Here is a 27,032-nt window from a genome sequence, read left to right on the forward strand (position 1 = left end):
TGGTGAGCATGGAATGTTATAATTACTGAATAGAGAACATGGCTCTATGCTGGACTGCCCTGTCAAGTGTGAGTGCCATGCTGCACGTGACAGAGATGTTTACATTTAAGTGCCTTGCTCAAGGGCACCATCACCTAGTCTGCTCGGGGATTCAAACCAGCGACCTATCAGTTAATGGCCTAACACTCTAGGCTACCTGCCTCCCCATTTCTAGCCCACCACAACTTCACCCACATCCTTCTGGACAGGAAGAGGATCGCCCAGGAGATCCTGGTACCTAACCTACAGTTCACTCTTTGTTACGGGTCTGTATATTATCCAGACCTGGGATCAGATACTATTTAAAATTGTTCAAATACTGTTTGCTCAGTCTAACCTACCTAGAGTGCCAGATAGGTGGGGTTTACAGTTTGAACTATCCCATTGGTCCATTAAGCCAAACAAGCTCAATCGTGCACAGATAATGTATTTTAAATGATTTAAAATAGTATTTAAACCTATGTGTGATATTGACATTTGATATTGACCTTGGTTGATCATGGAATTTGGTAATGAGCAGGCTCACTGATGTGTGAATCACATGGAGTGTCCAAGAACTTGACTGAGTGAATGGGTGGTGGTATATATTCTCAACACTAGAGTGAATCATGCTGCCTTTTCTATCTACATGTGGCTATTGGATGTTATCTGGCCCTAGACCTGACCCCAGTAAGGATAAGCCTGTTGGATTTCTGTTTTCTTTTGTTGGATACGCCGGTAAACAGCTAAGCTGTCCGGTAGCAGAGAGGGACCGGAAGACCCGTGTAGAAAGGCTCAAAGAAGAGCTAGGTTTTGGTTTTTTTGTTATCCGGCGCTGTGCCGTTTCCCAGGAGAAAGGTCAATTTTGGTCTACGCTTGTGTTACTTCACACTCTAGTCACGTGCTGGCCAGCCCCCCACCGCTACACAGTGTTCATTTCAGAGAGGACCTTTGTTTCCCCATTGAGCTGCAGCATAGTCTAGCTGTAGAGGCTGAGACAAGCCCAAATAAAAGTACGTAATGAAAGAGGTGTGTGTGTCCAGGCATCAACGTATGTCAGAATGGAGGAATGATAAACATAAAAAGCCAAACAGCAAGCATTGCCAACTTGCAGGCCTTGCCAACCCTAGCCTCCCCTCCTACCTGTCCTGTAGGTGATTGTTGCAGTGGGAGAGAAGTCTTCCCTGGACTCACTCTCTGGTTCCCCCCGCCGCCACCGTTCACCTCCTGCTACACACCCTCACCACTCCCTCTGACCTGCCCCTGATGCTTAACCACCCCAGCTCCAGCCAATCCCCTTCTGACAGGAGAGACCAAAGAGAAAGACAGATGGCCCATGATGTAGTAAGTAGACAGAGACAAAGGGAAGCGTCTTAATTCGGATGCAAGAGCTGCGTGGTGGGTCCCAGGGAACCTGATTTTGCCACTCCAGTTCTTTCATATCAGTGCTGATGAAGGGAAGGAAGCAAGGAGAGGACACCATTTAAGATTATTGAGATACACCCTTCATATCAGATTGAAGAAGTGTGAAAATCTAACTGTTTTGGGGGGGGGGAGATTGTCTGTAAATAAATATAAATCAGTAAAAATGGTTTTTATTGTATGATTCATTCAACATACTGATGACACACTGCAAACCAGCTAAATCAGACAGGGTAATATGAGGGTAAACAGAGTCCATAAGAAATAAATGATAATGATAATATTATTGAAAAGGAACCATATAAGCATGACTATAGAGGGAACCATATGTCACGTAACCTTGTTGTAAGGACATGATTGCTTAACAAATAGCATGCAAATTACAGAACAACCAAAAAAAAGGCAACTGATTAAACACTGTTGAACACCGAGTCATACAATACTTACACTTCACGTTGCGTTTATTCATTTGTCAAATACAAAGTCGTTGGATCCTCAGAGGAGCAGAGTTTCACATTACATCTGAAGCTACAGTACTGTTTTCAGGATTCAGCGTTTCTTGGGCTTGGTTTGTCTGGGGCTAGGCTCAGGCTTCTGACTCACTGGTTTGGGTTCAGGGCTGGACACCTTTGACTTGGGAGATGCTGCCACAGACTGCTTGCTCACTGCAATGCAAATTGTATGGATGAGTGTCCAAAACCCAAATCCAACAGTTTTGGCCTATCACTGAAGGGGTGTTACGGTGATGACCTATGACTGAGGTGCGTTACGCTGTTGACCATTCACAGCAGTGTGTTGACCTATCACAGAGGTGTGTTATGGTGTTGACCTATCACAGCGGTGTGTTATGGTGTTGACCTATCACAGAGGTGTGTTACGGTGTTGACCTATCACAGCAGTGTGTTGACCTATCACAGAGGTGTGTTGACCTATCACAGAGGTGTGTTATGCTGTTGACCTATCACAGCAGTGTGTTGACCTATCACAGCGGTGTGTTGACCTATCACAGAGGTGTGTTGACCTATCACAGAGGTGTGTTACGGTGTTGACCTATCACAGAGGTGTGTTACGGTGTTGACCTATCACAGAGGTGTGTTACGGTGTTGACCTATCACAGAGGTGTGTTACGGTGTTGACCTATCACAGAGGTGTGTTAACCTATCACAGAGGTGTGTTACGGTGTTGACCTATCACAGAGGTGTGTTGACCTATCACAGAGGTGTGTTACGGTGTTGACCTATCACAGAGGTGTGTTACGGTGTTGACCTATCACAGAGGTGTGTTACGGTGTTGACCTATCACAGAGGTGTGTTACGGTGTTGACCTATCACAGAGGTGTGTTATGGTGTTGACCTATCACAGAGGTGTGTTACGGTGTTGACCTACCTTTGGCCTCCAGACTGGGCCTGCCCTGTAGCTGTCTCTCCAGATCTTGAATCTTCTCCAGCGCAGCCTGGAGGGCCTCCTCTGCCTTTAGGGCCCGCTCCTCTGCTCGCTGGACACGAGCCTCAACCCCACTGACAGACAGACAGGCACAGACAGACAGGTACAGACAGGCAGGTACAGACAGACAGAGACAAACAGGCACACAAAATCAAAAAACACACAGGCAAGATGGCCCTTGTAGGACAGAAAAATAAAGTGAAGCACTTTAGATAGTGTGGCCGCTCATGAATGACAAATAACTTACAGTAACTCGTGCTGCAGAACCCCTACTGTGGCCAGGGCATCAAAGGCTCTCTGACCGTTAGGTGTGTGTGGACGGGCAACCATGTCTTCAGTCTGCCGAGGGCCAAACAAAGAAGATTTGGACATTGGATCTGAATGTCTGCCTTTCTACAACAATGTTTTCATAATGAAATGATATACTGGTAAAACACACAGCACCATGTACTGACCCCATCCAGCAGAATAGTATCCTCCCCCAGGGTTCGCTCAATGATATTACCATCATGGCCTATCAGCTTCATAATAGAGCCGGCCAGTGAGCACTCCATGGCCTCTTCTGGGTACTCTGCCTCCACCTGCAGGTCAAAAATAAGTATTGCAGAACAATTCCAAAACTGCAGCCGATGAGACATCTAACCTCTGGCTCTCTGGACAATATTAAAACGTGAGTGAAAATATGTGAAGGGTGAAGTTGCTAATAGAACTAGGGTCCGTTTAGCATTTCCCCATTAATGGTAAAGGTTAGGATTGGGGGATGGGAAGCTCATTCTAGATCTCACCCCAGAGCTGTATAAAAACAAGTCACTTGCAAGTCAAATCAAATGTTATTTATCACATAGACAAATATAACAGGTGTAGACCTTACCGTGAAATGCTTACTTACAAGCCCTTAACCAACAATGCTGTTCAATAAATAAAATTAAGAAAATATTTACTAAATAAACTAAAGTAAAACAATTAAATAAAAAGTAACACAATAAAATAACAATAACGAGGCTATATACAGGGGGTACCGGTACCGAGTCAGGTAATTTCATTGATTTGGAATAGGATTCCTTGTTGAACACCTCTCAGGAACTGGAATAGGACATGATCAGTTTTGTTTCAAAATGTGTTTTAGTAGTATTTTTTGGTGAAGCTACTGCAGGTTTAGCTCACCATGTGTACGACCTCAATGAATTCCATTGGACTCTTCTTGTTCGGCTCCTCTTCTTCATCTAAAGCCTCTACTGGAACAACTGCAGGTAGGTTCATCTAAGGAAAGTAGGTGACGTAATTATAAACTCAGCGATAAAAGAAATGTCCCTTTTTCAGGACCCTGTCTTTCAAAGATAATTCGTAAAAGTCTAAATAACTTCACAGATCTTCATTGTAAATAAAGGGTTTAAACACTGTTTCTCATGCTTGTTCAATGAACCATAAACAATTAATGAACATGCACCTGTGGAACGGTCGTTAAGACACTAACAGAAAACTTAGGACACTAAAGAGGCCTTTCTACTGACTCTGAAAAGCACCCAAAGAAAGATGCCCAGGGTCCCTGCTCATCTGAGTGAACGTGCCTTAGGCATGCTGCAATGAGGCATGAGGACTGCAGATGTGGCCAGGGCAATAAATTGCAATGTCCGTACTGTGAGACGCCTAAGACAGCGCTACAGGGAGACAGGACAGACAACTGATCATCCTCGCAGTGGCAGACCATATGTAACAACACCTGCACAGGATCGGTACATCCGAACATCACACCTGCGGGACAGGTGCAGGATGGCAACAACAACTGCCCGAGTTACACCAGGAACGCACAATACCTCCATCAGTGCTCAGACTGTCCGCTGTAGGCTGAGAGAGGCTGGACTTGTAGGCCTATTGTAAGGCAGGTCCTCACCAGACATCACCAGCAACAACGTCGCCTATGGGCAAAAACCCACCGTCGCTGGACCAGGCAGGACTGGCAAAAAGTGCTCTTTACTGACAAGTCGCGGTTTTGTCTCACCAGGTGTGATGGTCGGATTCGCGTTTATAGTCGAATCGATTTGGAGGTGGAGGGTCCGTCATGGTCTGGGGCGGTGTGTCACAGCATCATCATTGCAGGCAATCTCAACGCTGTGCGTTACAGGGAAGACATCCTCCTCCCTCATGTGGTACCCTTCCTGCAGGCTCATCCTGACATGACCCTCCAGCATGACAATGCCACCAGCCATACTGCTTGTTCTGTGCGTGATTTCCTGCAAGACAGGAATGTCAGTGTTCTGCCATGGCCAGCGAAGAGCCCGGATCTCAATCCCATTGAGCACATTGAGCACATCTGGGACCTGTTGGATCGGAGGGTAAGAGCTAGGGCCATTCTCCCCAGAAATGTCTGGGAACTTGCAGGTGCCTTGGTGGAAGAGTGGAGTAACATCTCACAGCAAGAACTGGCAAATCTGGTGCAGTCCATGAGGAGGAGATGCACTGCAGTACCTAATGCAGCTGGTGGCCACACCAGATACTGACTGTTACTTTTGATTTTGACCCCCCCCCTTGGTTCAGGGACACATTATTAAATTTCTGTTAGTCACATGTCTGTGGAACTTGTTCAGTTTATGTCTCAGTTGTTGAATCTTGTTCAACATGTTCATACAAATATTTACACATGTTAAGTTTGCTGAAAATAAATGCAGTTGACAGTGAGAGGACGTTTCTTTTTTGCTGAGTTTATATCACAAACAAAGCACTTGACTTTTTAAACATGTTAAAAATGACATCCCACCAGCCATCAAGCTAGTTGAATAAATGTTGTTTCTACGTCATTTCAACAACAACAATTTAGGCTATATTTTTCCTACTGATGATCCCGAATGAAAAAGGGATCATCAACGTCATCAACGTGAAGGAATTTGGGGTTATTCTTTTTTTACCTACATCTATATATTTATACCTACAATGATATGGCAAAAAAATCCATTCACTTTGAATTTACGTTAGTTGACATCTCAATCAAATGTAAATCAAAACTACACGTTAAACTGACGTCAGTGCCCAGTGGGATGGTGTTCACACATCAGGTGGCTAACTGCAAGGTAGGGAGGGATCACAGTGAAGGATTATGACAGACTCACCAGAGATTCCATGCTGGGCATCGCAGAGGGAAGAAGTTCCGTCAAAGAACGGTGGACCAAATTCAGTGTGACGCGCAGCTCCACGGGACTGCCCTTCTTGTCGGACAGCAGGATCCGACAGAACTCTATCCACTCGCCACATTCCCTCTGACCAGCGTGAACGCACACACACACACACACACACACACACACACACACACACACAAATGCATACATGCATGCACACACACGCAAAAACACACAAAGCTTAGCATTCCCATCCTTGAGTGCAAAACATTGAGAATGTTAGCAGGCTCTACACAGCAAGCATTTGTGTGGGTGAGTGAGTACCTGCAGTTTGTTGAGCTCAGAAAGCTCATTCTCTGAGTCATCCCGAGCCATGCTCCTCTGAATCTCCTCCTCCACAATGGCCCGGCAAGAGCTGCAGAGAGAGAGAGAAAAAAAAGCTCTGAGTTAGTGTGAACAATCTTCTTACACCCGAAATCCCCATGATCCACTCATCGCTAGGTTTACAAACTTCAGGTGGTGAGGGTAGGCAACAACACATCTGCCACGCTGATCCTCAACACTGGGGCCCCTCAGGGGTGTGTACTTAGTCCCCTCCTGTACTCCCTGTTCACCCACGACTGCGTGCCCAAACATAACTCCAACACCATTATTTTTTTTTTACCATTATTTTACCAGGTAAGTTGACTGAGAACACATTCTCATTTACAGCAACGACCTGGGGAATAGTTACAGGGGAGAGGAGGGGGATGAATGAGCCAATTGTAAGCTGGGGATGATTAGGTGGCCGTATGAGGGCCAGATTGGGAATTTAGCCAGGACACCGGGGTTAACACCCCTACTCTTACGATAAGTGCAATGGGATCTTTAATGACCTCAGAGAGTCAAGACACCGTTTAACGACCCATCCGAAAGACAGCACCCTACACAGTGTAGTCACTGCCCTGGGGAATTGGGATATTTTTTAGACCAGAGGAAATAGTGCCTCCTACTGGCCCTCCAGCACCACTTCCAGCAGCATCTGATCTCCCATCCAGGGACTGACCAGGACCAACCCTGCTTAGCTTCGGAAGCAAGCCAGCAGTGGGATGCAGGGTGGTATGCTGCTGACCATCATTAAGAATGCTGACTACACAACAGTGACCGACAACGATGAGACAGCCTATAGGGAGGAGGTCAGAGAACTGGCAGTGTGGTGCCAGGACAACAACCTCTCCCTCAATGTGAGCAAGATAAAGGAGCTGATCGTGGACTACAGGAAAAGGTGGGCCGAACAGGCCCCCATAAACATCAACGGGGCTGTTGTGGAGCGGGTCGAGATTTTCAAGTTCCTTGGTGTCCACATCACCAACAAACTATCATGGTCCAAACACACCAAGGCAGTCGTGAAGAGGGCACGACAAAACCTTTTCCCCCTCAGGAGACTGAAAAGACATGGGTCCTCAGATCCTCAAAATGTTCTACAGCTGCACCATCGAGAGCATCCTGATCGGTTGCATCACCGCCTGGTATGGCAATTGCTCGGCATCTGACGGTAAGGTGCTACAGATGGTAGTGCATATGGCCCAGTACATCACTGGGGCCAAGCTCCCTGCCATCCAGGACCTATATAATAGGCGGTGTCAGAGGAAAGCCCATAAAATTGTCAGAGACTCCAGTCACCCAAGTTAGACTGTTTTCTCTGCTACCGCACAGCAAGCTGTACCGGAGCGCCAAGTCTAGGACCAAAATTCACCTTAACCTGTTGGGGCTACAGGTTAGCAATGAACCCCGAGACGGGATTGCTAACAAGGCTGGAAATTCAAAACATCAAAAATCTAATAATTTCAATTTCTCAAACGGGGTGCTATGCTAAGAACAATAGGCTATGCTATACAGTTAGCATCATCTAATATCGATAATAACATTGTAAATATCCCCTTACCTTTGATTATCTCCATCAGAAGGCACTGCCAGGAATCCCAGGTCCAGAACAAATGTGGTTTCTTTTGACAAAGTTCATAATTTATGTCCAAATAACACCTAGTAGTTAGCGTTCAGTATGCTCCCACAAAACGTGGTGGGGGGGGTGTAAAATCACGCCGAAAAGCTAAAAAAAACTAGTAAATAATCTATTTACGTTCGTTCAAACATGTCAAACGTTGTTTAGCATTAATCTTTTGGTCCATTTTTAACGTGAAACATCAGTAAACATCAGTAATATTTTCACACACAACCTATCCTATGTCTAGATAAACAATTATGACAAACTCACTCTTCTCAGATTTATGGTCTGAGAAGGCGCAGGCGCAAAAAAATGAAGTGACGACATGTCAACTTCCCTGCATTCTAATTTGCTCTCTGTTTATCATAGACGCTTCAAACAACTTTATAAAGATCGTTGACATCTAGTGGAAGCCGTAGGAGTTGCGAAATGAATCCTTTCTCACTATGGTATCTATAAAACAATGACACTAAATAGTACAGTCACAAAATTCACATTTTTTTTGATCTATTTTTCACAGGTTTTTGCCTGCAATATGAGTTTTGTTATACTTACAGACACCATTCAAACTGTTTTAGAAAATTCGGAGTGTTTTCTATCCGAATGTGTTAATAATATGCATATCCTAGCTTCTGAGTTGGTGTAGGAGGCAGTTAAAAATGGGCACATATTTTTTTCAAAATTTCTCAATACTGCCCCCTAGCCCCAACAGGTTTCAGCTTCTACCCCCAAGCCATTAGACTGCTGAACAATTAAACAAATGGCCACTGGTACCCCCTCCATTTGTTTGTACACAGCTGCGACTTGCTGTTTATTATCTATGTATAGTCACTACCCCTACCTACATGTACAAATTATCTCAACTAACCTGTACCCCCGCACATTGACTCGGTACCAGTACCCCCTGTATATAGCCTCGTTATTGTTATGTTACTTTGTATTATTATTATTTTTTTTAAATGTATTATTATTTTTGTTTTTTTACTTTAGTTTATTTGGTAAATATTTTCTTAACTCTTCTTGAACTCCGCTGTTGGTTAAGGGCTTGTAAGTAAGCATTTCACAGTAAGGTCTACACTTATTCGGCGCATGTGACAAATAAAGTTTGATTTGATATTTACCTGGTGATATATTTGGAGAAGTAGTCCAGTTTTTCTGAGAGGTTCTTGGCGTCTTCCTCTAGTTGCTCCAGGGAGACCTCCATGATGGCGGTGGTGTTCAGCCCCGGCAGGGCGTCTTGCTCCTGGTCGTCACAGTGGTCTGGGACCATCTGGAGGAGCATGTCCACCATCCAGCGAGTCAGAGCCGTGTGGATGGAGTTCACCTGGAAACACAGGCCAGAGACAATACGTAGGGGCTGGAGGGGTACTCGATTCCTTTTATAGTGACCCTATTCCCTTGATAATGCACTAACAGTAGTGCACTATATAGGGAATAGGGTGTCATTTGGGACGCATCCAATATCTTCCCAGAAGGTCTCTGGTCAAAACCAGTGCACTATAAAGGGAATAAAGTGCAATTTGGAATGCCTCCATAAAATCAAACGTACACACATTCCAATAGCAGGTAAAGGAATTGCTATCCAGGGACAGCGATGCCCGTCTCCAGTACCTCCTCACATAGCCTTCGGTTCTCACAGTCAAAGAAGTTGGCTTGGGTCAAGATGAACTCCCGGAGAGTGTTGAAGACATCATTGATCTCGATCCTGGAATAGACAAATTGTTTGACAAAAAAAATAAAAAAATAGCAACAAACAGGCTCTGGTCAAAAGTAGTGTACTATACAGGGAATATTGTGCCATTTGGGACAAACATATTGCATACAAAGAGGGGCCAGGAGAACTCACTGGACGTGTGGTTTGTGCTTGACCCTCTCATTCTCAGGCTGGGTGCTGTGGACGTGCTTCAAGGACTCCTCCGCCAGCAACATCCAGCTACCCAGGGCCTTCTCCAGCTTCAGCCAATCACAGTGGGGCAGCCTCTCGGTGCGGCCAACAAGGGCCTTCAGTCGGGTGGCCCAGAGTTCCATCACCCCAACCAGGCACATCAATTGCTTGTGGATTCCTGAAAGGGCCACACAGACCAGTTGGTAAGGGATACATTCAGGTATGTATGGGATTATCAGGGTTCTTCAGTATGGGCCAACATTTGTTGAATCAGGGGGGGTTTGTGATGGGATGAAAAAAACCCTGCACACCCAGTACGTAGCTCTCCAGAATTCTACCCTCGTGCTCCGGTTTCCTGGGTTCTGCTGTATATTCCCTACAGACTGCGTCCGTCTCTCACACTCTCTCACCGCCATAGAAATACAATCTATAGAACATGCATCCCAATTCTAATAAACTTTTCTGTGAAGATGGGTCATTCCATTTCTAAGCTCACCACTCTCGCCGTTGATGCGCGTGCACAGCTGCTTGTGGAGCTCTGACACGGCCAGGCCCAGCTCCCTCATGGCCTCCTGGCCCCTGGGGGGCTCTCCGTCTGGGGCCGGGTGTCTCCTGAAGAGCCGGAGGCCCACCTCCTCCCAGGCCTCCTGCAGCTGGCCTAGCATGTTGAGGGTCTCCTGGCAGGAGAGGAGGTCTTCGCCCCCGTAGCGCTCACACTGAATGGTCAACGCCTGGAGGATGGGGTAGAAGATGGAGATGTCAGTGGGATTGTCCGTTATACCTGACTCACAGCAGCAGCTCCCGAGTGGCGCAGCGGCTAAGGCACTGCATCTCAGTGCTAGAGGCGTCACTATATTGGGAGTCCCATAGGGCGGAGCACAATTGGCCTAGCGTGGTCTGGGTTTGGCCTGGGTAGGCCATCAATGTAAATATCTGTTCTTAACTTTTTTTTTTTCAACTCTATTTAACCAGGTAGGCTAGTTGAGAACAAGTTCTCATTTCCAACTGCGACCTGGCCAAGATAAAGCAAAGCAGTTCGACACATACAACAACACAGTTACACATGGAATAAACAAACATACAGACAATAATACAGTAGAAAAAAAAGTATATATCCAGCGTGTGCAAATGAGGTAAGATAAGGGAGGTAAGACAATAAATAGGCCATGGTGGCGAAGTAATTACAATATAGCAATTAAACACCGGAATGGTAGATGTGCAGAAGATGAATGTGCAAGTAGAGATACTGGGGTGCAAAGGAGCACGATATATAAATAAATAAATAAATACAGTATGGGGATGAGGTAGATAGATGGGCTGTTTACAGATGGGCTATGTACAGCTGCAGTGATCTGTGAGCTGCTCTGACAGCTGGTGCTTAAAGCTAGTGAGGGAGATACGAGTCTCCAGCTTCAGTGATTTTTGCAGTTCGTTCCAGTCATTGGCAGCAGAGAACTGGAAGGAAAGGAGGAATTGGCTTTGGGGGTGACCAGTGAGATATACCTGCTGGAGCGTGTGCTACGGGTGGGTGCTGCTATGGTGACCAGTGAGCTGAGATAAGGCGGGGATTTACCTAGCAAAGACTTATAGATGACCTGGAGCCAGATGACCTGGAGCGACGAGTATGAAGCAAGGGCCAGCCAACGAGAGCGTACAGGTTGCAGTGGTGGGTAGTATATGGGACTTTGGTGACAAAACGGATGGCACTGTGATAGACTGCATCCAATTTGTTGAGTAGAGTGTTGGAGGCTATTTTGTAAATGACATCGCCAAAGTCAAGGATCGGTAGGATGGTCAGTTTTACGAGGGTATGTTTGGCAGCATGAGTGAAGGATGCTTTGTTGCGAAATAGGAAGCCGATTCTAGATTTAATTTTGGATTGGAGATGCTTAATGTGACTCTGGAAGGAGAGTTTACAGTCTAACCAGACACCTAGGTATTTGTAGTTGTCCACATATTCTAAGTCAGAACCGTCCAGAGTAATGATGCTGGACAGACGGGCGGGCAGGTGCGGGCAGCGATCGGTTGAAGAGCATGCATTTAGTTTTACTTGCATTTAAGAGCAGTTGGAGGCCACGGAAGGAGAGTTGTATGGCATTGAAGCTCGTCTGGAGGTTAGTTAACACAGTGTCCAAAGAAGGGCCAGAAGTATACAGCATGGTGTCGTCTGCGTAGAGGTGGATCAGAGAATCACCAGCACAAGAGTGACATCATCTATGTATACAGAGATGAGAGTCGGCCCGAGAATTGAACCCTGTGGCACCCCCATAGAGACTGTCAGAGGTCCGGACAACAGGCCCTCCGATTTGACACACTGAACTCTATCAGAGAAGTAGTTAGTAAACCAGGCGAGGCAATCATTTGAGAAACCAAGGCTGTTGAGTCTGCCAATAAGAATGTGGTGATTGACAGAGTCGAAAGCCTTGGCCAGGTCGATGAATACGGCTGCACAGTAATGTCTCATATCGATGGTAGTTACGATATCGTTTAGGACCTTGAGCGTGGCTGAGGTGCACCCATGACCAGCTCTGAAACCAGATTGCATAGCGGAGAAGGTACGGTGGGATTCGAAATGGTTGGTAATCTGTTTGTTAACTTGGCTTTCGAAGACTTTAGAAAGGCAGGGTAGGATAGATATAAGTCTGTAGCAGTTTGGGTCTAGAGGGTCTCCCCCTTGAAGAGGGGGATGACTGCGGCAGCTTTCCAATCTTTGGGAATCTCAGACGATACGAAAGAGACGTTGAACAGGCTAGTAATAGCGGTTGCAACAATTTTGGCAGATAATTTTATGAAAGAGAGGGTCCAGATTGTCTAGCCCGGCTGATTTGTAGCGGTCAAGACTTTGCAGCACTTTCAGGACATCAGCTATCTGGATTTGGGTGAAGGAGAAATGGGGGAGGCTTGGGCAAGTTGCTGTGGGGGGGAGCAGGGCTGTTGACCGGGGTAGGGGTAGCCAGGTGGAAAGCATGGCCAGCCGTAGAAAAATGCTTCTTGAAATTCTCAATTATAGTGGATTGGTGGTGGATCAATCATAGTGGATTGGTGGTGGATCGGTGGTGACAGTGTTTCCTAGCCTCAGTGCAGTGGGCAGCTGGGAGGAGGTGCTCTTATTCTCCATGGACTTTACAGTGTCCCAGAACTTCTTTGAGTTAGTACTACAGGATGCAAATTTCTGTTTGAAAAAGCTAGCCTTAGCTTTTCTAACTGCCTGTGTATATTGGTTCCTAACTTCCCTGAAAAGTTGCATATCACGGGGGCTATTCGATGCTAATGCAGAATGCCACAGGATGTTTTGTGCTGGTCAAGGGCAGTCAGGTCTGGAGAGAACCAAGGACTATATCTGTTCCGGGTTCTAAATTTCTTGAAAGGGGCATGCTTGTTTAATATGGTGAGAAAGGCACTTTTAAAGAATAACCAGGCATCCTCTACGGACGGGATGAGGTCAATATCCTTCCAGGATACCCGGGCCAGGTCGATTAGAAAGGCCTGCTCGCTGAAGTGTTTTAGGGAGCGTTTGACAGTGATGAGGGGTGGTCGTTTGACTGCAGACCCATTACAGATGCAGGCAATGAGGCAGTGATCACTGAGATCTTGGTTGAAAACAGCAGAGGTGTATTTGGAGGGCAAGTTGATTAGGATGATATCTATGAGGGTGCCCGTGTTTACGGATTTGGGGTTGTACCTGGTGGGTTCATTGACAATTTGTGTGAGATTGAGGGCATCAAGCTTAGATTGTGGGATGGCCGGGGTGTTAAGCATGTCCCAGTTTAGGTCACCTAGCAGCACAAGCTCTGAAGATAGATGGGGGGGAAATCAATTCACATATGGTGTCCAGGGCACAGCTCGGGGCAGAGGCTGGTCTATAGCAAGCGGCAACGGTGAGAGACTTTTTCTGGAAAGGTGGATTTTTAAAAGTAGAAGCTCGAATTGTTTGGGTACAGACCTGGATAGTAATACAGAACTCTGCAGGCTATCTCTGCAGTAGATTGCAACACCGCCCCCTTTGGCAGTTCTATCTTGGCGGAAAATGTTAATAGTTAGGGATGGAAATTTCTGGGTTTTTGGTGGTCTTCCTAAGCCAGGATTCAGACATGGTTAGGACATCCGGGTTGGCAGAGTGTGCTAAAGCAGTGAATAAAACAAACTTAGGGAGGAGGCTTCTACTATTAACATGCATGAAACCAATGCTTTTACGGTTACAGAAGTCAACAAATGAGAGCACCTGGGGAATAGGAGTGGAGCTAGGCACTGCACGGCCTGGATTAACCTCTACATCACCAGAGGAACAGAGGAGGAGTAGAATAAGGGTACGGCTATAGGCTATAAGAATTGGTCGTCTAGTACGTTCAGAACAGAGAGTAAAAGGGGCAGGTTTCTGGGCGCGATAGAATAGATTCAAGGCATAATGTACAGACAAAGGTATGGTAGGATGTGGATTCAGTGGAGGTAAACTTATGTATCGAGTGACGATGAGAGAGATATTGTCACTAGAAACATCATTTAAACCAGGGGAGGTCACTGCATGTGTGGGAGGTGGAACTAAAGGGTTGGCTAAGGCATATTGAGCAGGGCTAGAGGCTCTACAGTGAAATAAGACAATAATAACTAACCAGAACAGCAATGGACAAGGCATACTGACATTAAGGAGAGGCATGCATAGCCGAGTGTTCATAGGAGTCCAGTGAGTAGTGAGGCTGGCTGGAGACACTGCGATTCAGACAGCTAGCAGTCCAGGGCTAGCAAGCTAGCAGAAGGGCCTTAGAGGGACGTCGCAACTGAGGAAGTCTGTTATAGCCTCCTCGTGCGGAGCCTCTTCGTCAGTTGTGATGGATTAGTCGGGTTCAGTGTGGTAAAGGGGTCCAGACCAATTGGCAAAATAGGTATAGTGGCCCAAGAAATTCAGCTAACAGTCTGATATGCTCTAGACAGCTAGCAGGCCGCGGCAAGCAGGCTAGCAGATGGGCATTCAGGGGACGTCGCAACGGAGGGGCCAGTTGAATAACCCCCCCTCGGGCAGATTACGTCGGTAGTCCAGTCGTGAAGGATCGGCGGGGCTTCGTAACGGCAGTAAAAGGGGTCCAGGTATTGGTATTGTAGCCCAGGAGTGGCTGATGGACCTCTTCAGCTAGCCGGGAGATGGGCCTAACATGGGCTAGCTCCAGGCTAATTGATGCTTGCTTCAGGACAGAGACATTAGCCAGGAGTAGACACTTGGATTGCAGCTAGCTAGCTCCGATGATCCAGGTGAAAAGGTTCAGAGCTTGCGGAGGGAATCCGGGGATATGGAGAGAAAAATAGGTCCGGTACGCTCTGGTTTGATTTTTTTTTTTGTTATTCTGTCTCTCACTGTTCAAATAAACCTACCATTAAAATTATAGACTGATAATTTCTTTGTCAGTGGGCAAACGTACAAAATCAGCAGGGGATCAAATACTTTTTCCCCCTCACTGTATACATGGGACACGACAAAGACGAGGACAAAGACGTCTGACTGCTACGCCATCTTGGATTAAGAAGAACTGACTTGCCTAGTTAAATAAAGGTTCAATAAAATAAACAGGCCAGCTCAGTACAGCTAAGCTTGGCTCAGCACGGTTTGACTCAGTAGTGTGAAAAGGGTATTATAGTGGTGCTACACTAGTGACATACAGTGGAGCAGTATTCTGCAATCCTGGTCCTGAGGACTCACAGAGTGTGCAAGGTTTTGTTCCAGTCTAGTACTAAAATATATCCAGCGATACACATATGAAAGCGTTAAAAACCTCAACATTAAAACAGGAACAGAAGAAAAATTCTTACATTGGACCACTGTTTCAAATCTGAATAAAGCTGTTCTTCTGAAACTTTATCAAATTTCGGATCCGGTCTCCTACAAAACAAACAAACAAACAAACATCACAATGATATGAAGACAAAACAATGACAACTGCTCTCGTGACAGGCTGACAGTCATTTCTATGAGTGGGTGCCAGTGGGCATGTGTACGCTACCTGATGTTGGCGCCAACGAAGGTGTGCCATTTGACGATGTCAGCCTGTATGCTACTTATCCCATCACAGTGGCCGTGCTCAGCCTCTCTCAGACTCTGCACGAAGGACGTCAGCTGCTCCTTCCACTGCTCTGTCAGCTGCATGATATGGTTCAGATCTTCTGTGTCCTATGAGATACAAGGTTTATGTTTCATTATTATTTTCATCAGTATGAAGTCGTTTTATTCCAATTCAGTCAATTTGGCAGTATATGAGGGACGAGACCAGGACAACATAGAAAAATAGGATACCATATTAATAATAGATGATTTCAGAAAAGCAGGAATTCCCATCCCGGTGAAGGGTCTTTGACAGTGTGGAGTTTACCTTGGAGGTCAGGAAGAGTGTAAAGTGCTCGGCAGTCTTGGTCCAGGTCTGCTCACTGACGTGAAGCCTGCTGGCCAGCTGGAGGTTGTTCAACTTGATCACCTGGGAGGAAACAAATCAATATCAACAACTCTGATACATATGCAAATAGGGTTGTATTCATAACGGTACTTCGTAGCAAAACATTTTGCAACGGAAAACTAAAATGTCCTGGTAGCTCCTCCCTGTTTCTTCTGTTTGGTGCCAAAAGAATAAACCCCAGTTAACACTAGGCTCAGGATGAGAGAAGTCTGCGGTTCTGCTCCCTTCTCTCCTCTCCTCGCCTTCTCTCCTCCCCTTCACTTTGAGATCTACAGTACCAGTCAAAAATTTGGACACACCTACTCATTCAAGGGTTTTTCTTCATTTTGACTATTTTCTACATTTTTATTTAACCTTTATTTAACCAGGAAGGGCTCATTGAGATTTAAAATCTCTTTTTCAAGAGCGTCCTGGCCAAGATAACAGTGAAGACATCAAACTATGAAATAACACATATGGAATCATGTAGTAACCAAAAAAAGTGTTAAACAAATCAAAATATATTTTAGATTTTAAATTCCCTTTGCCTTTATGACAGCTTTGCACACTCTTGGCATTCTCTCAACCAGCTGCATGAGGTACATTTTACATTTTAGTCATTTAGCAGACGCTCTTATCCAGAGCGACTTACAGTAGTGAATGCATACATTTCATTTTTTTTATTTTTTTATTTTTGTACTGGCCCCCCGTGGGAATCAAACCCACAACCCTGGCGTTGCAAACACCATGCTCTACCAACTGAGCCACAGGGAAGGTAGTCACCTGGAATGCATTTCAATTAACAGGTGTGCCTTCTTAAAAGTTAATTTGGGGAATTTATTTCCTTCCTAATGCGTTTGAGCCAATCAGTTGTGTTGTGACAAGGTAGGGGTGGTATACAGAAGATAGAACATATTTGGTAAAATACCAAGTACATATTGTGGCAAGAACAGTTAAAATAAGCAAAGAGAAACGACAGTCCATCATTACTTTAAGACACGAAGGTCAGTCAATGCGGAAAATTTCAAGAACTTTGAAAGTTTCTTCAAGCGCTATGAAGAAACTGGCTCTCATGACGACCGCCACAGGAAAGGAAGACCCTGCGTTACCTCTGCTGCAGTGGATAAGTTCATTAGAGCACCTCAGATTGAAGCGCATATAAATGCTTCACAGAGTTCAAGTAACAGACAGATCTCAACATCAACTATTCAGAGATTGCGTCAATCAGGTCCTTCATGGTCAAATTGCTGCAAAGAAACCACTACTAAAGGACACAAATAAAAAGAAGAGACTTGATTGGGCCAAGAAACACGAGCAATGGACATTAGACCGGTGGAAAGCTGTCCTTTGGTCTGATCAGTCCAAATGTGAGATTTTTGGTTCCAACCGCCGTGTTTTTGTGAGACGTAGAGTAGGTGAATGGATGAACTCCGCAAGTGTGGTTCCCACCGTGAAGCATGGAGGAGGTGTGATGGTGCTTTGCTGGTGACACTGTCAGTGATTTATTTAGAATTCAAGGCACACTTAACCAGCATGGCTACCACAGAATTCTGCAGCAATACGCCATACCATCTGGTTTGCGCTTAGTGGGACTATCATTTTTTTTCAACAGGACAATGACCCAAAACACACCTCCAGGCTGTGTAAGGGCTATTTGACCAAGAAGGAGAGTGATGGAGTGCTGCATCAGATGACCTTGCCTCCACAATCACCCGACCTCAACCCAATTGAGATGGTTGGTGATGAGTTGGACTGCATAGTGAAGGAAAAGCAGTCGATAAGTGCTCAGCATATGTAGGAACTCCTTCAAGACTGTTGGAAAAGCATTCCTCATGAAGCTGGTTGAGAGAATGCCAAGAGTGTGCAAAGCTGTCATCAAGGCAAAGGGTGACTACTTTGATGAATCTAAAATATATTTTGATTTGTTTAACCTGTTAGGGCTAGGGGGCAGTATTTACACGGCCGGATAAAAAACGTACCCGATTTAATCTGGTTATTACTACTGCCCAGAAACTAGAATATGCATATAATTATTGGCTTTGGATAGAAAACACCCTAAAGTTTCTAAAACTGTTTGAATGGTGTCTGTGAGTACAACAGAACTCATATGGCAGGCAAAAACCTGAGAAGATTCCTTACAGGAAGTGGCCTGTCTGACAAGTTCTTGTTCTTCTTGACTCTCTTTATTGAAAACTGAGGATCTTTGCTGTAACGTGACACTTCCTACGGCTCCCATAGGCTCTCAGAACCCGGGAAAAAGCTGAATGATGTAATTCCAGCCCCTGGCTGAAAAACATTAGCGCCTTTGGTAAGTGGTCTATCAGAGGACAATCAGACTGCACGAGGTGACCCCATGTTTTTATTTTCTCTCTCTTTGAACGTAAACACGCTTTCCCGGTCGGAATATTATCGCTTTTTTATGAGAAAAATGGCATAAAAATTGATTTTAAACAGCGGTTGACATGCTTCGAAGTACGGTAATGGAATATTTAGAATTTTTTTGTCACGAAACGCGTCGTGCGCGTCACCCTTCTTTACACTTCGGATAGTGTCTTGAACGCACGAACAAAACAGAGGATATTTGAACATAACTATGGATTATTTTGAACCAAACCAACATTTGTTATTGAAGTAGAAGTCCTGGGAGTGCATTCTGAAGAAGAACAGCAAAGGTAATAACATTTTTCTTATAGTAAATCTGACTTTGGTGAGGGCTAAACTTGGTGGGTGTCTAAATAGCTAGCCCTGTGATGCCGGGCTATCTACTTAGAATATTGCAAAATGTGCTTTCACCGAAAAGCTATTTTAAAATCGGACATAGCGAGTGCATAGAGGAGTTCTGTATCTATAATTCTTAAAATAATTGTTATGTTTTTTGTGAACGTTTATCGTGAGTAATTTAGTAAATTCACCGGAAGTTTGCGGGGGGTATGCTAGTTCTGAACGTCACATGCTAATGTAAAAAGCTGGTTTTTGATATAAATATGAACTTGATTGAACAAAACATGCATGTATTGTATAACATAATGTCCTAGGGTTGTCATCTGATGAAGATCATCAAAGGTTAGTGCTACATTTAGCTGTGGTTTGGGTTTATGTGACATTATATGCTAGCTTGAAAAATGGGTGTCTGATTATTTCTGGCTGGGTACTCTGCTGACATAATCTAATGTTTTGCTTTCGTTGTAAAGCCTTTTTGAAATCGGACAGTGTGGTTAGATTAACGAGAGTCTTGTCTTTAAAATGGTGTAAAATAGTCATATGTTTGAGAAATTGAAGTAATAGCATTTCTAAGGTATTTGAATAACGTGCCACAGGATTCCACTGGCTGTTACGTAGGTGGGACGATTTCGTCCCACCTTCCCTAGAGAGGTTAACACTTTTTTGGTTACTACATGATTCTATATATGTTATTTCATAGGTTTGATGTCTTCACTATTATTCGAGTAAAGGAGTAGGTGTGTCCAAACTTCTGACTGGTACTGTATGCCCTAACCTAGCTATGCATTCTATTGTATTTCAACATGTCCTAATGTTGCTAATGCTACGACAAGATGGCTGACAAGGACTGACGGACGGACAGACAGACAAGATAGACGGAAAGACAGACAGACAGACAGACAGACAGACAGACAGACAGACAGACAGACAGACAGACAGACAGACAGACAGACAGACAGACAGACAGACAGACAGACAGACAGACAGACAGACAGACAGACAGACAGACAGACAGAAGGAAAGCAGGCCGAAAGACAAGACAAGACAAGACAAGACCAGACCAGACCAGACAGACAGACAGACAGACAGACCTTGAGTGACAGGTTGTAGGTGGTAGGAATGGACGGGTGGACAGACTGACAGAGACAGACAGACAGAGGAATAAAGAGAGAAGGACAGGGGAACGGACGGGCGGACAGACAGACAGAGACTGACCTTGAGGGCCAGGTTGTAAGTGACTCTGCTCCACAGGTCCCTCTCGTCCGTCAGTCTGGCCACCTGTCCCTCCAATCTCCTCCTCTGCATCTCATACAGGCCATGGTACTCTCCCACCACACTGAGGACACAGGTACATAGAGGTCATAGGTCATACATCCAAGTACAATTTACAGTACAGTAGATAAGAGTTGTTCCTACTTTTTCATATCTAGCCATTTGTGTACATATTATGTACATATTATTTTCAGAGATTTCATCTTTGCAAAGTTTGCACAATTTAGATAGGGGGTAGAAGGATAGGAGACATAAAGCATAGGGGATAGAAGACAAGAAGCAAAGCTAAAATCATTAAACTTAGTAAATAGCGTCTGTGTACAGTATGCACAGCAGCAGGTATGATGATGGCCAATCAGTCACTTACTCAGAGTTCTTCTGTGATTGTTCCAGAGCCTTGGCCAGCTCCTCCTGTGCTCTCTCAGCCTGCTTGGACACATACTCGTCATGCTCCCTCATCTTACACAGCTCTCTGAAGTGCACACACACAAGAATACACAGACAAAATCATATACATAGCTAAGGGGAAAAAATCGTTTAGATTATGTACTGTATACATCAATATAGATTCTGTAATTGCAGACACACACAACCCCCCCCCCCCCCCCCCCCCCCCTCCACACACACAGTCCCAGGCTCACGTGTTGAGCTTAGAGATGGAGCTCCTGAAGCAGATGATCTCCTCTGTGAGCCTGCGGTCCAGAGCTCTCTGGGCCAGTGTCTCTGTGTGGAGACCCTTCAGCTGCCTGGGGATACGGTCCAACAGAGCCACATACCTCTGTCTGGACCACAGGAGCACACAGGGAGGGACACAGTTAGACCTACACTGAGTATACCAAACATTAGGAATACCTTCCTAATATTGAGTTGCACCCCCTCCCTTCCTTTTGGCACTCAGAACAGCCTCAATTCGTCAGGGCATAGACTCTACAAGGTGTTGAAAGTGTTCCACAGGGATGTTGGCCCATGTTGACTCCAATGCTTCCCACAGTTTTGTCAAGTTGGCTTGATGTCCTTTGGGTGGTGGACCATTTTTAATACACACAGGAAACTGTTGACTGTGAAAAACCCAGCAGTGTTGCAGTTCTTGACACAAACCGGTGCACCTGGCACCTACTACCGTACTCAATTCAAAGGCACTTAAATATTTTGTCTTGCCCATTCACCCTCTGAATGGCACACATACACAATCCATGTCTCAATTTTCTCAAGGCTTCAAAATCCTTCTTTAACCTGTCTCCTCCCCTTCATCGTCACTGATTGAAGTGGATTTAACAAGTGATATCAATAAGGGATCATAGCTTTCACCTGGATTCACCTGGTCAGTCTATGTCATGGAAAAAGCAGGTGTTCTTAATGTTTTGTACACTCATTGTATGAACTGGATCCTGGATCGCATTCATAAGGGCACACTAGAGAAAAAGGTTAATGGAGTTCATGGAGTCTCCTCCCCCCTGTACTTACCTGAGCTTAGCCAGGAGCTGTCCTCTCTCAGCACACTCCACACTGACCTGTCTGATCAGCTCATGGAACACTATGTTGTAGATGTTCTGTTCCACACGCACCAGCTCTAGAAGGCCTTGCATCTGGGAAGCGGGTCACAGAGATGATGTGTGTCTTAAATGGCACACTATTCACTACATCGGGTAATACTTTGACCCGGGACCCATAGGGCTCTGGTCAAAAGTATTACACTATAGGGAATAGGGTGCCATTTGGAACGCAAACAATATCATCAAACATATTTAGTGGACAAGGCACAGAACAAAATTAGCTAAAATGGTTGAATTAAGTCAAAGGTAATGTCCTGTCCAATCCAGTTACCTACATTATGTCACTTCAGGAAACGTACATATATGTTACCTATGCCAATTCGGTCACACTTGATTTGAACGTCATTACAGTGTCATAATCTTGTCATAAACATGACAACAAATGTGATAAAATGTCAAAGACAGAAAGCTATAGAATAAACATGATACTGTTTGCATCCCAAATGGCACCCTATACCCTATATAGTGCATTATTTATAGGTCCTGGTCAAAAGTAGTGCACTACCTAGGGAATAGGGTGCTATTTGGGATTGACTCTGTGTCCTGGTTTACCTGTGACAGTCCAGTCAGCGCTCTGTACTCCTGGTTAACCCCTGCTCTGTCCAACATCTCATCCATCACCTTCATCAGCTGCACTGCCTCCAGCCGCCCGCTGGGCCTCCTGTGGCATGCACACACACAGACACACGTATCCACACACGTACAAACACACACACAAACACACGCACAGACACACACAAAGACATGCAGACACACACACACGCACGTATAAACACACACACGCACAAACACACACACGTACAAACACACACACGTACAAACACACACACGCACAGAAACACACACATAAGTGGTCACCAACCCTGGTCGTGAGAGCTACAGTGTGTGACGTTTGACATGTTGTTACACCCATAATGATCCATAGTCATTCAGAACACTGCATGTTGACATGATCACTTTTTCACTCACATTGATGGAAAGACTTTGAGCATCCTTTCGTCGTCCTCCAACAGTACTGTGAATTTACTAAAACGGGAGAGAGGAATAGAAGTCAGAAGATGAGGACATTATCATTAAGCGGAGGGGGAAAATACAACACACAGTAGAATCCTCCTCACTCACTCGTCATAGCACTCCAGTCCTTGAACCCCTTTGTTTTTCACAATGTGATATTCCTCTGGGATGAGGCTCTCCATAAGGCTCATGTCCTGGGGAGAACAACACAAGGTCCTGTTAAACCACACAGAACAGACTGTGTCTGGTAATGACCGTGTCTGGAATCAGATCAATTCATTGACGATGGCCACACATTTAAAGGCAATGGCATTTGGGTGCACTCGTTTGCATCTCCCGGTGCCCCGGTGTGTGGAGATTTCACTTTAGGACCAATGTAATGGTCTAAAATGTGCAGCCTCCGCTAATCTGGGGCACCGGACATTGCAAAATGTAAGCGCCCATTTGTGTTTTTATATGTATGTCCGGGCTCTGCTTGCCTTTTGAATGCCCTGTGTGTGGGTGGTGCCCCTGTCAGCCATGGGTGGCAGGGGAATCCTCTCCCTCTGAGAGGCCATGGAATCACACAAAAAGGAGATGTCCCTGAGCCAACCCACAGAAAACAACACAAAACAATCACAGACAGAAAATTAGTAATGTATTTTTCTATAAACATGTAGATACACTGATATGGCAGCTCATGTCCCCCCTCCCCGTCCCCCATGGCTTTTGCATTGCAAATTCCCAACATTGATTCTTATTGGTTAAACCTGCCCGCTCCTGTCAATGACGTCGGTTGGTCGAGAAAGTATTGGTATTTCTTGCGTCCGACTGGGTGATGCCAAATCGCGTCCGTGTGTCGTATTCCATAGACCTAAGGGAGGCAGTTAAACCAACAATAAACAACCATAGACAAACAAAAAACGATTTACTTACAAACAATGTAGTGACACTGTAGTGACTTCCTGGGACCACGCATTGAGAATGTGGCAGGAATCTGGTTAGACTTGACTCTGACATATGTCATCTATGCTGGACCAAACCGCACTAAAGCCCTGGACCAGAGTTACCGTACATAAACCATACCTTGAAGTCTTTGGGGGTCTTGGTTAGCTTTGGGGGTCCCAACCTATCATGGGGACAGATGGTTGAGGTGAGGGTGGCCAGGAGCTCATCTGGGATCAAGTCATTCTGCATCGGGACAAGCTGCATCTTTGATCGATCTGTCACTGGCACCTGTTTCTCTTTCAGCTCAGGGAGTTCTGAAAGGGCTGAAGACAAGTACACAGACATTCAAAATAATGCTCAATTGAGTCAATCAATCAAATGTATTTATAAAGGTGTTCTGCAAAGTATTGTATTGTAAGGGAAAATGTCTGAAAGCTGAAATATTGGAATTCATAGGTACATGATAGAGAGAGAGCACGTTATGCCACAGCTGCTGTTGCATGCCATGTGTAACTAGGGTCAGTGCTATCCAAGATCCTTGGGGCGTCCCTACCCTAAACCTTAACCATTTTAAATGTCAACTTCAGGGACGTCTGAAGGATTCCGGATAGCACGGACCGTGTAGCTAGTAGCTAGCTAGCTAGCTTAACAAGCAATATAGAAGTACCACGCATACACCCGTCTGTCCATAGTTTACCTCTGTCATGATCTTCCACAGGTGATACAAGAGAATGACTTGACTTTATCCTCCGGCCCTCTGGTTTCGGTAAGACAGGAGGTGACGGGCTTGATTTTATGGATGCAGACATCCTCAACTAACATTAGCTAGCTAGCTACAAAATGTAAACAATAATACTAATTATAGCGAGCTAACTAACGTTCGCCAAAAAATAGCCCAATTAACGTTAGCATGTTCGCATGTAGTCGATAACTCGCCACTTCCAAGCAACTTTGTTCTGCATAGCGTTGTTATAAATATTAGCGTCCATAAGAGAACAAAGTAGCTAGCTAAAACCTCACTGAAGAACTTTAGTGTCACTGGAATTATTTCAAAACTCCTGTCGGTCACTTCCCCCCCCCGTGGAGTTGTTGCTATGGACGCTCAACTGCAACAGATGGCCGTGTCTGTAGACCAGGAGTGTCGGAGGGAGGAAATCCCTCGTTCCTATGAGGAGTCAACATTTCATAAACCCAGTCCCAGGAGGTTGGTGGCACCTTAATTGGGGAGGACGGGCTCGTGGTAATGGCTGGAACGGTATCAGTGGAATGGTATCAAATACATCGAGAGCATCCTGACCGGTTGTATCACCGCCTGGTATGGAAACTGCTCGGCATCTGACCGTAAGGCGCTACAGAGGGTAGTGCGTACAGCCCAGTACATCACTGGGGCCAAGCTTCCTGCCATCCAGGACCTATATACTAGGAGGTGTCAGATGACAGGCCAAAAAATTGTCACATACTCCAGTCACCTAAGTCATAGACTGTTCTCTCTGCTACTGCACGTCAAGCGGTACCCGGAGCGCCAAGTCTAGAACCGAAAGGCTCCTCAACAGCTTCTACCCCCAAGCCATAAGACTGCTGAACAATTAATCAAATGGCCACCCGGACTATTTTTTTTTTTTTAAGCATTGGTCTCAGAGCATTTCGTGTTATATTATATGTAAATCAGAGACTATGATATGTTACGAACTACAAATCGTATTACATGTTACGAATTTGCAAAACGTAAAATATGTTACGAATTTGCAAAACATGATATCTTACGAATTCTAGCTGGTTAACGTTAGCTAAGCTAGGGTTTAGGGCTAAGGTTATGGTTACTTTTAGGAGTTAAGTTAAAAGGTTGGGGAAAGGGTTAGCTAAAAGAGTTAATGTTAGGGCTAGGCGATGAGAGGATTAGCTAAAAGGATTAGGGGAAGGGTTAGCTAAAAAAAAATTGTAAGTAGTTAAAAAGTTGCTAATTAGCTCAAATTTGAACTCGCAAACTTTGGGTAGCTAGACATTCGCGTTATATTGAAGTGGATTAAACAAGTGACATCAATAAGGGATCATAGTTTTCACCTGGATTCACCTAGTCAGTCTATGTCATGGAAAGAGCAGGTGTTCTTCATGTTTTGTACACTCAGTTTATGTACAAATGTGTTGGACGTGCGCTGACAATGACATTGTTATTGTCTAATGCTGATTATTCTAACTATTTGCTGTATAATCAAATACAAACAATTTATGAATTAAAAAAAACATGCTACTAATCACAATAGCAAGTAAATCAATGTTAGTAGACAATAGTTAATCAGGTGTCAGGGCATGGGAATGTTTCCTGGGGAGTGTCAATGCTTGTTATCACTTTAGTGTTGTTTTGCACATTTAGCCACATCGATCTTAGGTTTAAGCAAATTTTGTAACGTTTTGAGCAGTGGTGTAAAGTACCCTATTAAAAATACTTTTAAGTACTACTTAAATAGTTTTTGGGGGTATCTGTACTTCACTTTACTATTTATATTTTTGACAACTTTTACTCCACTACATTCCTAAAGAAAATAATGTACTTGTTACTCCTTATATTTTCCCTGACACCCAAAAGTACTCGTTACATTTTGAATGCTTAGCAGGACAGGAAAATTGTCTAATTCGCACACTTATCAAGCGAACATCCCTGGTCATCCCTGCTGCCTCTGATCTGGCAGACTCACTAAACACAAATGCTTCGTTTGTAAATCTGCGTGCTGAACTGTGACCCTGGCTATCCGTAAAATTAAAAAACAAGAAAATCGTGTTGTCTGGTTTGCTTAATATAAGACATTTTAAATGATTTATACTTTTACTTTTGATGCTTAAGTATATTTAAAACCAAATACTTTTAGACTTTTACTCAAGCAGTATTTTACTTGGTGACTTTTACTTTTACTTGAGTCATTTTATTTTAAGGTATCTTTACTTTTACTCAAATATGAAAATTGGGTACTTTGGTTTTGAGTTTAAAACATGTTAAAATGATTCAAACGTAGGCCAATGCTATGTTTATGTGTAGGTCCATCCACATAATTATATATAGAACAGTATTGTAATGTTTCTCTATTGACTTAAAATAAATACTTTTTTGTAACACAGTGTCGTTTTTTAAATAAATGGCGTTAATTAATTGTCTTCGTATCTGTGTCCTCTATCTATATCTCTAGATCCTCTATTCTCACATTTCTAATGACACTCAGACATATCCGACAATTGTAGGGACTAAATGTACTATATTTTTAATTGGTTTCTAAA

The 27,032-nt window shown here is 44.5% G+C and overlaps 1 protein-coding gene across 1 annotated transcript; it reads right to left on the minus strand.

The window, feature by feature from the left end:
• Window positions 1–1,597: 1,597 nt before the first annotated feature.
• Window positions 1,598–25,334, minus strand: axdnd1 (axonemal dynein light chain domain containing 1). Its single transcript, XM_014149577.3, has 25 exons — window positions 24,463–25,334; window positions 23,904–24,088; window positions 23,588–23,691; window positions 23,318–23,420; window positions 22,947–23,032; window positions 22,794–22,850; window positions 22,377–22,485; window positions 21,736–21,857; window positions 20,913–21,053; window positions 20,639–20,743; window positions 20,215–20,335; window positions 16,219–16,320; window positions 15,853–16,019; window positions 15,662–15,731; window positions 10,359–10,593; window positions 9,824–10,040; window positions 9,589–9,682; window positions 9,099–9,301; window positions 6,318–6,408; window positions 5,988–6,134; window positions 4,048–4,143; window positions 3,339–3,464; window positions 3,131–3,222; window positions 2,827–2,957; window positions 1,598–2,105 (listed from the first exon to the last, which is right to left on the minus strand). Exons 1-25 carry the CDS (start codon window positions 24,572–24,574, stop codon window positions 1,990–1,992), a joined length of 3,132 nt encoding a protein of 1,043 aa, XP_014005052.1. The 5' UTR covers window positions 24,575–25,334; the 3' UTR covers window positions 1,598–1,989.
• Window positions 25,335–27,032: the final 1,698 nt, after the last annotated feature.

Source organism: Salmo salar, chromosome 16, assembly GCF_965601325.2.
Source record: "Salmo salar chromosome 16, fSalSal1, whole genome shotgun sequence".
In the NCBI taxonomy this organism is placed as follows: Eukaryota; Metazoa; Chordata; class Actinopteri; order Salmoniformes; family Salmonidae; genus Salmo; species Salmo salar.

Excerpts from the sequence above, each read along its gene's own strand:
- axdnd1 (XM_014149577.3), bottom strand. The coding sequence starts at position 24,574 with ATGTCTGCATCCATAAAATCAAGCCCGTCACCTCCTGTCTTACCGAAA. Across the intron at positions 20,744-20,912 it reads TCCATCTCTAAGCTCAACAC|AGAGCTGTGTAAGATGAGGG; the intron begins GTGAGCCTGGGA and ends TGTGCACTTCAG. Across the intron at positions 3,465-4,047 it reads TCATTGAGGTCGTACACATG|GTGGAGGCAGAGTACCCAGA; the intron begins GTGAGCTAAACC and ends TTTGACCTGCAG.